The 12,159-nt window shown below is 38.3% G+C and overlaps 1 protein-coding gene across 3 annotated transcripts in view; it reads left to right on the forward strand.

Annotated features, from left to right (window-relative positions):
- The first annotated feature begins 700 nt into the window (after nt 1-700).
- The window catches only part of Fam174a (family with sequence similarity 174 member A), a 29,745-nt gene continuing 18,286 nt past the window's right edge, over nt 701-12,159 (forward strand). The window contains exon 1 of one of the 3 annotated variants that reach the window (XM_029564260.1): nt 701-1,305. In XM_029564260.1, coding sequence (XP_029420120.1) covers nt 872-1,305 — 434 coding nt within the window. In that variant the 5' untranslated portion in view covers nt 701-871. The remainder of the gene's footprint in view (nt 1,306-12,159) is intronic. The other 2 variants (XM_008834598.2, XM_008834597.3) reach the window with 2 other exon arrangements.

Below are 12,159 nucleotides of genomic sequence, written 5' to 3' on the forward strand. Positions count from 1 at the left end.
CCAGCTCTACTGCACGTCGTGCGGATTTAAATGGATGCCTCCGTTGGTCTTTTTTTTTTTTTTTTTTTTTCTTTTTTTTGTCTTTTTGAGACAGGGTCTCCATGTAGCCCCAGCTGTCCTGGAACTCACTATGTAGACCAGGCTGGCCTCGAACTCACAAAGATCCGCCTGCCTAGGTTGGGATCCTCTTCCAGGTCGATTGTTTTTCAAAGGGATGATTCAAGTTTTCCTGAAATAAAGAGGTTTTTACAAATATTTCCATCTTAAAGGGGGAAAACATGAATTTACAGTTCTACATTTTCTAAAGTAAAAGCTGCAATGAAATGTCAGGACCCTTGGGGCAAGAGAAACTCCTGTTTAATTATGCTGAGGGGAACTAAGGCCTTGAGTTTACTGATTAGATGTCGTTTTGAAGTTTCGCAACAAGATGTTGCAATTATGAGTTACTTATTGCTCAAGTTTCCCGCTTGACGCATATTTAACACTGTCCTTTTCTGTTCACCTACTTCCGATTATCCATCCCGGTCCACGCCCTTCCTGCAAGGAAAACAGCAAAGCTTCAATAAGACTGGAAAGCTTGGCTTCCACTGCCGCCTATGCGCAATAGAAGCGAGTGATCGACGTCACTGAGACCCGCCCCTACATATTAGCAACGGAGGCGTCCATAGCAGCAGTGGCCGCGGCGATGTACGAACTTCCGGTTGTTGCCGCCGCTGGGGCTGCTGCAGTCTCCGCAGGCTCCACCACCTGCCGCCGGGGCTCTGGGCCAGGGCATTTGCTCCTTTTCCGGCCCGGCACGCCCATGTTCGGGGTTACGCACAGTGGGGCCCGCCGGGTGGCTGCGGCGTGGTGAGAGGGTGGCGTAGGGACGATGGAGGCCCCGCACGGCTGCTGCAGGCCCGGAGGTCTCCTGGCCCCCTTCGTCATTCTGCTGGTACTGCCCACACTGAGCGGGCCCGGGTCGCCGCTGTGGCCGGCAGCCGAGGCCGCGCCAGGTCCCGGACCTCCTGACCCCGGGCCGCGGACGCTGCCGCTGCTGCCTCCCGGCCCCACCGCCGCCCAGCCGCCTGGCCTCTCTCAAGCGGAAGCCACTAGGCCTCGAAGCGCGGAGGGCGGCAATGGCAGTAGCCCCGGGGAGGGGCCTGAGGCCGACGGCCCCGGAGGGAAGGCCGGGGAAGGCTCTGTGGGTGGCAGCCTGGCTGTGAGCCCCAACCCTGGCGACAAGCCCATGACCCAACGGGCTCTGACTGTGTTGGTGGTGGTGAGCGGCGCGGTGCTGGTGTACTTCGTGGTCAGGACGGTCAGGTGAGGCCTAGCCTCCAGGGGCCCCCTAGGGCCTAGTGACAGGTGACCTCCATCCTGCAAAGCTTATTTCTCTGGCCCTGCCTCCCCTCCCTTCCTGCCTGCAGCAGCATCAGCTACTGCAGCCTAAGCAAGTATTGGCTGTCTTAAAGGTCTGCTGTTACCTTTGCTGTTGACACAAATTGATGCCTTTCATTTATAAATTAGAGCTCTGCCCCCAGCATCTCTTCGTATTGCCTGAGGCTTCGGCCTTAAAAGATAAACTTTTACCGGAAGTACATCTCCCATTCAGTGAAATTTCCATCACAGCATCTTGCAATACTTTCTCCTAGGTACTCTCTTCATTTTCCTGTAACTAACTTGTCAACATTTTGCCTGTTAAAATGCACTGAAAGTGGAGGGCTCATATTTGTAAGGATTAGAGTTCCATTGGTTAGTGCAGAAGGGCCTAATGACCAACTCATTTTTATAAAATTTAGAAGAAAAGGTCTTCCTTACCAACTGTGTTTCTTAGTGCTGTCCTCAATCTCTTCCTAGGTAATGAAACTGGACCCAGTTAATTGGGATCCATCTCTCTGAAGAGGTGTCACCCACAGCCATACCCAACAGAAGGAGCCAGACCAGAGAACTGAGACAAAGCAGACTAGCACTTACCATCTTCCTAAAATAAGAGGAAAGGGCATTTTGTGAGATTGTACTAGCTTAAGGTTTTCAAACTTCATACTTTCTGCCTAATTACATAATTATCATTATTTAATATGTTATACAACCATTTAAAACAAAAGTTTGTTTTTTAATACTTCTTAGTGGAAAACATGACTTTAGTGGCAGATTAAAAAGGTACCACAATTCTGACATGTGGTCTAAGGAATCTTAGGAAATTGGTTTCTCTGACACATCTTAGTTGTCTACAGTATTAAAACTATTCTCTTGTACAAACATATAAAGTACAAGACTTTATTACATGGTTTTAGATTCTGCATTGCAGTTGATATTAAGCAAATACCTCTGGTCAAGTTTTGGTGTACTGTCAAGAAAAGAATAGCCAGTAATATCAGAAAAAAGGTATGAAAATGCTTCCTCCTCTTCCAAGTTCATATGTATGTGAGGTTGGATTTACTTTTTATCTTTTAACGTGTTATCTCATTGCAAATGATTGGATACAAAAGCACACTTGAAAATATAGTGTTTTCTTTTTTTCTCTTTTCTGTCTTTATTTTTCATTTTTAATATTTGAATATTTTTTATTTTCTATGTGTATGAGTGTATTGCCTGCATTTATGTAAACCCACCTGTCATGCAATGCCCATAGATGTCAGAAGCAGAAGAGGGTATCAGATACCCTGTTATTGGAGTTACAGAGAGTTGTTAGCCACCATGTGGGTGCTGGGAACCAAAGCTGGGTCCTCTGCAGGAGCAGCTGTGCTCTTAACCACTGAGCCACCTCTCTAGCCTCATTTATTTTGTATTACTTTAGCCCAATTATTAAAGGAATTTTGTGGGGAAATAAATCATTCCTTTCACCATTTTTATTTTCATTGATAGTAGTTACATTTTATAGACAGTTAACATCATTATTTTACATTATTTAAAATTTCCAGGCTTCACTGTTACTGTTAGATATTGATATTTATAGTCCACTTTAATAAACCCTCTGTGAGCCCTGAATAACTTATAAGAGTGCAAAGGAATTCAAAATATTTGAGAACCACTCCTGTAAGCAATATTATTGAGCTAGAAGCTAGTGATTTACAAAAGTCAGCAAATCCAGGCCCACTCTCTCTCACAGCTAGTTAGAAAATGTTCAGCAGGCATTAAAAACTTATTACCAAATTAAAACTTTCTTGATGTAAAAAAGATTAATGGAAAATGAAGTCATTTTTCTCACTATACTATTGTTATTTAATACTGTGTATGTTCCTACATACATATAAAATTCCCAAAAACATTATTATTTTACCTGTACATATAAAATGTGGATGATAATTTTCTTGGTATGTTATTGTTTCTTTGTCCCTTTAGTTGGGCCTTTATTATAATTCTCTATACAAATGTACACTGCCATTGATTTTTCTATGCTCATTGATGTAAAACTTGAAAGAATTCAGCCTTTTCATATTCTACTGGATGATTCAGTATCATGTTGGATGAGAAGAGCCAAATTGAGAACTATGACTAATAAAAACTGCATACTTCAGGCAGCATCTAACACATTGGTGTAGGCCAAATTCTAAATTTAGTTGGGTGCCTAGCATCCAAAGCTTGATTGATGCTAAGTATTTCTGGGCAATATTCAGAACTCATACTTTTTACTTCCAGATTATGCTTTTCATCCTCGTTTTAGTGGATGATTATTTTGGCCGCCTTTCTAAAAGATTTATGACAGTGAACCAGCATTTGTTGTTTGTGCCAAGGAAGATGAGTGTGCCCTGATCATTCCCTTAACTGATAACAGGAGGTGATACAGTGAATATTTTACTTGTAAAATTTATTATATCAAGCTCTATGAGACTTCAAAAATGTTTTAACCTAATTCAGGTATAATGAATATTTAGATAGAAATTACTTCAACTTGGAATCTAGAAATATTTTGAACAACAGCCACATTATTTCTGTTTAGGGTCTTGAAAAGTACATTAAAGAAGCTCAGTAGGGGGAGAATAGACTTACTAATATGAACACAGTCTCTCTGTGAAGATAGTTCTTGTGTGTTCTATTCTTTATTGTATGTCCATAGATAAACATTTAGTATTTTGTAAAACATATAGTGAGCACACAGTTGCCTAATGAGCCCTCTTAGTTTAGTCCTTGTATTGCTGAAAAGGTAAGTGTTAAGGATTAGAAACTTAAAGGATAATTGCTTGCTGATAGAATAAAGGAGTATAAGGGTCTTAATTAATACCTAAGATTTTTCTTCTGTAGGACATTCTTCTTATTTCAAAAGGTGTAAAGCTAGAAAACAGTTATAAAGGGTTATTACAAATATCAAGACTGTATGTTGATTATACAAAAAACAATTTCTGCTATACATTTATGAATAATTGTTCATGTATTAAAAGTAGAAATTTTTTCCCATGCTGTGTCTTTTTTATTTGGTGTAATGTATTGGAAGGAGACTAAGTCTTAGTTCCCAATACTTCTACTTTTGTCCCTCTGTGATCTTTAGGAAGTCATTTGACCTCTGTAGTCTCAGAACTCCTATGAAATGAGGATAAAAGGCTCTTTGATATGGTAGAGATGGGCACTAAATTTAGCATTGATGGGCTTAATTTAGCCTGCCACCACTGGGCACTGGCAGTAGACTTATGAGAAAAATAAACATCTCTTCATTTATTAAGCATCCATTTAATTGTTTATATAGCCTTAGAAAGTATAGTTTGTGTTCTGGTTTGCCATTGCTTCTTCAGTCAGGAGATATCTGTTGACTATTTTATGCAGGGAGAAATGGAAATGTTTGGAAATAATGTTTAACAAGTGTAGCTTCTCAAGGAATTGTATTCTTTGGAGAGATGAAACTTTCTCCAAATGCTATTCATACCTTGAAACAGTAAAGTTTTAAGTTGGCTGTGTGGTCTCTTCTTAGGATGTCATCAGTATTACTGATGGTGATTTAGTGTTGTGACAGTCTAGCCTGTCAGGTCAGTGTGGCATGAAACTCCTGAGAAGACTAAGAAAGCTGGGAAGACAGGTAAGGCCACGTAGCATTTTTCATGTAGGATCAAGCACAATGATGCACCCAGTATTTAGCACTTTGAGTAGGCCTGAACAGACTGAGAATGTAAATGCTGAACTAGAGAAAACAGTAGTTGTTTTATCGAGCATTTCAACAGAAATACTTCCTCATCCTTCTCTTCCTATGCAACTTTCCTTCAGTACTTCTTTCCAATATTAGGGAAAAGACTTTACTACTATTGCATCAATTACTGTTTTTGTTCTTCAGCTCAGGAATTAAAATCTACAGAAGGAAAAAATCACCTGTTGGCCAAAGATGGTAGCAATCCTAATTGTATTTCACCTGATAGTGATTTTTGTTGGAGCGATCATACCAGTTAAGGATCTATAGAGTGCTGGGAGAAAAGTGTTGTAGACATCAGAAACCATAGTACTCATCTCCCCGTTCTTTGCTTTAGGCTTTGCAGAGGGCTAGCATTTTATAATTTGTTCCTAGGTTTTTTTTGTTTGTTTGTTTGTTTTTTAAACTCAGCAATTTACAATTCTAGTCTGTAATCCCAGTGCTGGAGAGACAGAGAGAGGCAGACGCTTGGGGCTTGCTGGCCGGTGAGCCTAGCCTGTAGGCCAGTGAGACACCCTGGCTCAAAAGGAAGGTGAATAATACCTGAGGTTGTCCTCTGGTACACACACACACACACACACACACACTTTGACACTGGTTCAAATATTGTTCTGTAATTTGACTAGTTAACATTAATGCTTCATCTTTGTGCAGAGGGATTAAATAGCAACAGAGGAAATAGGAATTTTCTTGTAGCTCAGTAGTTTATAACATCATTATTCAAATACACATTGCCTAATATTTATAATTCTATAGAAATGGTCGATTCTGAACGATTCAGTGATATTATCAGCTATGATAATTTGTCTTTATTTCCATTTGTTGATCTCGTTTCCACTTTTCTGTCCTGATTCCATTTCAGTGTAGTATTGTGGGAAGGCAGCATCCCTGCATTTTATCCCCAGCTTCATAAGAAAATTTTATGCCGTCCTCAAACTTCAGCTCAGATTCTCTGAAGCAGGAAAGCTAATAGTATCTACCTGCAAGGACTGGTCAGGCACCTATATGAAGTCTGCAGCACAGCTCCTGCTGTAGAATGACTTCACTGTATTTGGGTAGTGATAATGATTATTTTTCTTCTTTTTAGAACTTCTTCTTTAGATCTCTTTTCCAAGAAATGTAGACATGATCAAAGTTTCTGAGCATTTCTTTTGTTTTTTCTGTTTGTTTTGTTTTCTTTTTTTAAGACAGGATCTCATTCTCATGTAGCCTAAGCTGGCTCTAAATTCACTGTTAGTTTATGTAGTCCTTGACTGCCGACCCCCTTGCTTCTATGTAAATGCTGGAATGAGAAGCGTATACTACCAAGCTAAACTTTTTAAAAAGTGTTTCTTTAAAAAAAATGATTGTGTGTGTGTGTGTGTTTGATGAATGTGTGTAGGCACATGAATACCATGGAGTACATGTGGAAGTCAAAGGACAACATTGTGGAGTTTACCTTTAAGTGGATTAGGGGGCCTCAAACTCAGGTCCTCAGGCTTTGCAACAAATGTTTTTTTCCCCTCTGAGCTATCTTGCCCACATGAATTTTTGTTTGTGTATGTGTGTTTGTGTCACGCATGTGTGCACTCTATGTCCTACATGTATCAGCCAAAGGATAATGTACATAAGTCAGTTCTATCTTTCCTTTGTGCAGTGTGGGGGTCAAACTTAGGTCTTCCGGCCTTTGCAGCAAGCATTTTTACCTGCTGAGCCATCTTGCTGGCCATACGTGTTTACAAAATAATCTTTTTACTTTTTCCTTCCATGTATGCTAAAAGACTTTTGTATTTACTCAGTATTTGTTATGTTATTGTTGAGAAAGTAAAGCTCGTCTAATTTGTTGGGCTCTTATTGTCAGAACAGTGCTTCCCCCTTATTCCTATCATTGTGACACTCATAAAAATTAATATACGTTGGTGTTCTCTGATAGTATCCCTCTTAGACCCTGCTTGGTGACACCAACTTTGTTTTATTGCATTAGCATGTATTCCTGATCATCTGATCATCATGTGCATGTTTGACATGTTTGGGAAGTGTTTTTTTTTTTGTTGTTGTTGTTTTTTGTTTTTTTTTATTCAGGATGGCACCAAATGTGAACAATGCTGCAATTCTAATAGGTAATCAAGTGAGTTTTATGAGCCCCCTTTGAATCCCTATAAGTAATTCATGATAAGTTTGAGTGTTACACTTCTCAAATTGTTCTAGATGATTGAACTTCAAAGATAATGAAAGCATGTTCCTCTTCAAGGAGCCTGCCATCCTGTGGAGGAGTGTTCTTGCCCTCTGAGGTAGTAAAGTGATCTTGAAGGATGGAAGTATTTCTGTAATCAACATGTGTCATCTACATGCTTGTCATTTAATTGAGTCTACATTCACACCTTTACAGACAGATATTTTTGTCACTGTTAATAGTCATAAATGCATAGGCAGGGAGAAATTTTGGATTAATATATAAAAAGATGTTTATTCAGGAATGAAATATCCAGTTAAGTTTAAATGAAAGTGCTGAGATAACAGTTAACGGGGAAGGTACATTTGAAGGTATAGGAAAACACAGAGCCTGAAGAAGACAAAGAAGCCTGAATTCTAACAGGAGTGGCAAAGATGGCAAAGATTCCGCACTGAAATGTCCCCGCGTCTGTGCCTTGCATTCCTTCTCCTTGTTATAGTCTGGCTTCTCATTTCAGCTTACAGAGGACAGGGACAGTTACTACATACAGTCTGACTCCATGTCTGGTCCCTCCTCTGTCTTATTGCAGTCATTATACTGGTTTGGACTTTGGATTCTGCAGCATCTCATTTTCTTTCTTCTTTGTTGTTAGTGTCTAGTTACTCCATGAATTTCCTTCTTCATTTCTTCTTCCAGCTTCTTCATTTTTTATTTTTGTGATCTTTTGAGACAGGGTGTCCTGTAGTCTAGTCTGGCCTTAAACTAGAAATGTCGCTGAGACTGACTGGAAATGCCTGATTCTCTCTCTGGGGACTTGGGGTTAGAAGCAGACCTGCAAACACCACACCTTCTTCCTGTTTTTGTGACTGTTCTTGGTCTTGGGAACAGGTCTTTGGTCCCTAAAGTCCCCTTCCAGATATCAGACTAAAAATATTCATTGAATATTCCCAAAAGGGATTGTTCTTATTTCTATTAATACATTTGCTCTGGAGATGACCACCCTTTGTTATCTGAGTGATCCATACAAAGATCAGTTTTCTCAATTGCCGTTTCTATGTTATTAACTTTTTGTGAGTTATAAGAATGTATAGTCAGTTAGCTTCTTACTAGATAAGATGACTCCTGAAATTCAAGTTTGATATTTGATAACATCTTTTTTTTTTTTTAAAGACAAGTTTCCTTGTAACTCCAACTAGCCTGGAACTTACTCACTGTATAGACCAAGCTGGCCTGGATTTCACAGAAATCCATCTGCTTCTGTCTCCCAAGTGCTGGGATTAATTAAAGGCTCAAAGGTGTGTGCTACCACACCTGGATTCTTTTTTTTTTTTTTTTTTTCCTGAGATAACTGTTTTCCTATGTAATCCAGCCTGGCCTTGAAATCACAATTCTTTTGCCTAGGTTCGCTGAGTTTGGGATTACAGGCATGTGCCACTATACCCAACCTCAAACCATCAATTTATCCCTCAATAAACTTATGCTACATGATTTGTACTAGGCAGATTGGGTTACTTTTACAAAGTTGCCCAAACAAGGAACATTGGCTACCCCAAGCAAGTCCTTTTTATTCATATCCAGTCAGCTAGGTTCAGTTTACAAATGTTTTTTGATGTATTAGCACTTGTGACTACCATTGACCTTGTATTAATTTAGGCGCCAGTAACTGTTACTGATACTGTTCTAATTTCTCTAACTATGTCTCTTATAGTTTATCTCCCAGGCTGAACAGAGAGTATTCTTTCTGAAATGTAGACCAAATTATGACTTGCCTGTGCTTATAATTCCTGTGTGGCTATACTGCTGAGTATGTTATCCACTAGTTCTATGTAGCTATGTAAAACTAAATGAAATTGAAAAGCAGTCCTATCCCATATGTCATTAGTGACAGTTCAAGAACTCATTGATCAAATCATTAATAACCATAGTATCAGGCAGATCAGTATAGCATTATTTCATACTTTCAGAAAGTTTTCCTGGGCAGCACATTTTCATGGGTTCTCATAGGATAATACACATCCTTAAAAAGTTTCAGTTACAGGTTTGTACTGTATTCCAAAACTTGTGATAACTTAGCAGTTTACCTACCTATAATCCTAGGGGTTGGCACTGTACCATAAATTTCCATTGTTACCAAAGCCTGGAATTTGAAATTAGAGAATGCATGGGAACAGTTACTATGATTTGTGTTTTATTAATCAGAACTAGGCATGATCCTGGCTACATGAGGACTGGAAAGTTTGTGTGTGTGTGTGTGTGTGTGTGTGTGTAGAAGGGTGGGGTGGTGGTTCAGATTTAGTGAGCACTGTGAAATTACCAAAAGAACATGATCTGCACAGTCCACAGCCCTGCTGAAACCAATTTGAAGTCTGCATTTGATATTGCTTTTGTGTTGAGCTCTGGATTATAATATTTCCATCTTGCAATATTAGGTTTCTATAACCTGTTATTCCTTTCACTATATGTTGTATCTTCATGACTCTTTTAATCATCGTCATTCCTTTAAATTGTCTTATGCTTATGTGTGTGTGTGTGTGTGTGTGTGTGTGTGTGTATGCATGTGTTTTTTCCTGTACTGATTTCTTAAAATGTTTCCTAATTTTCCTAGCTTATCTTGTAGTTTAGACTACAGCACAGGTCACACAACACAGCATAGAGACTGATGGTCTTGGTGTGAAAAAGGGTGCTCAGATCAAGGTCATGTCACATTCACTTGTTGATGTCACTTGGAGTTTTGCATGCTACCAAACATGATTGCTATTACTTTCCATTCATTGATTTTATAGGTTGAGTAAGTTTTATCTGGGAAGACTAGGACCAGTGGAAATGCAGTCCAGATGCCATGAATAGCATGTTTTGTATATTTAATATTATCCATTTTTGTCTTTTTATTAATGGTAGAACCAAGTATGTAAACTGTTTCTAAAAGTAATGCTGTTCTGTTTGGCCACACCTTGATGAAAATAGGAGTCTCAGAGGCCCAGTAAGTAAAGAATTGTATTACATATTTGATCTGAATACGATAAAAAGATACAATTCATTGATGCTATTGGGATTGTCATCTTAAGCTGAAAAAAACATATAGAATAAAGCTATGAAAATCAGTTGGAATTTTATTCTACTTTATCTTATTTTGTGTGCCAGTGCTTTTAATTTAAAAGCTGCTGATAAAAAACCTCATCACTTTATGCAGAGTGAAGAGGGCTTGTTAATAGGCCTACCTGAAAGATTCTTAAGAACATTAAGAGGGGCTGGAGAGATGGCTCAGTGATTAAGAGCAATGGCTGTTCTTGCAGAGATCCTGGGTTTGATCCCCAGCACCCACATAGTGGCTAACAACCATTTGTAACTCCAGTTCCAGGGGGAATCTGATGCTCTCTTCTGACCTCCTTGGGCATTGCACAACATGGATGCACTTCACCCCTGTTATTTGATTTTCCAAAAATTTATTTCCTTATCAAAATTACTTCAAATGAATTTTAAGAATTTTACTTAAACTGCAATCATACTCTTTAAAATGATTGAAATACATTATTCTACATGGGATATATTAATAAACTCTTAAACAGATTAACCTGATACATAATTTAAAAATGTGTGTACTTTGACTAAGAAAAGAAAAAAAATTTAAATAAGAGATTAGAATAGCTAGATAGACCAATACTATATCAATACAAAAATAGAAGTGTTGGGTAGAAGTGATTGAAGAATAAGTTACAATCTCTCTAAAGGTAATGGCATTTGACAGTACTGTGAATATGTGTATTAAAATGCAATGTTGCAGTATTAGGTATATGTCATCTTCTTTAATGATATTTCACAGAAGTTGTTTAGAAGTAGGGAATAGGAAAATGGTTATAGCTTAGGTAAGAAGTCAGTACATTTTATAAATTAATTTGTATGTGTAATTTATACATTATAAAATTATATAGCAAAATATGCATATTAATGTCATGAATATATATATATATATAAATTAGTAACTAAATGCCCCAAGATTTCATATATGTATATATAATATGTATAAATTATGTATAGCACTGTAGTTAGATAGATACTCATCTGGGTAGTATCTGATCTATGAAACGATAATCTTTGAGTAGGTAGGTCTGATAAGGCTGCAGATAGAGTGGGAGTAACGGCAAAGAGAACGTTACAGGAGACATCTGAAAGAGGGATGATAGTACTACTCAGATTTCAAGTGGGACAAATATTGGTAGTACTAGTTGTCAGATCAGACTTTAAAGTTCCTTGAAAATTAAATCCTTTAGAAAAGGTGGTCAGAAGAATTATTAGTACTCACATCTTCAACTTCAGGGACTAAAAGTGATGACTAGAAAATCTATATAAGGACAAAAATGAGATGACAAGGAATTATGGTCTATTCATCTTTGTTCAGGAACTTTTAAAGTGAAGTTATGTGGCATTCAGTTGGGATTTCTCACTTGTGACTAATAGAATGCCATCAAACTGGAGACAGATCTTAGCAGAGCTCATAGTATTTAAGGTGCATTTGGCCATGGTTGTGTTAGTAACAGAATTTGTCTACTCTCAGACCAGCAGATAGAATCTGAGGAAACTCATGAAAAGATGCTAAAGAAATGCAAATCACAGTGGTATGATAACTTTATGATAGGGTTGCATACATCTTAACAACTTCTGATACTGTTGCTTTACATCAGTGGACTAATTGTGGTCTTGCAAGAGTCAAAAGAGATTGAAACACTTATTGTGTATAGGAGAACAGATGTACCTCTAGGATTGGAAATAATTCCATGTAGGATGCAGAGAACTTTAAAGAAGGAAAAGCCAATTTGGCTTTTGAAAGGATACATTTGAATTGTCTACATCAAGGGACAACTATATTCCAATATAGAAAACTTGCATAAAATGTATATATTTGCATATGTCAAAG

This window comes from Nannospalax galili, unplaced genomic scaffold (assembly GCF_000622305.1).
Source record: "Nannospalax galili isolate Female #2095 unplaced genomic scaffold, S.galili_v1.0 scaffold16, whole genome shotgun sequence".
NCBI classification, from domain to species: domain Eukaryota; kingdom Metazoa; phylum Chordata; class Mammalia; order Rodentia; family Spalacidae; genus Nannospalax; species Nannospalax galili.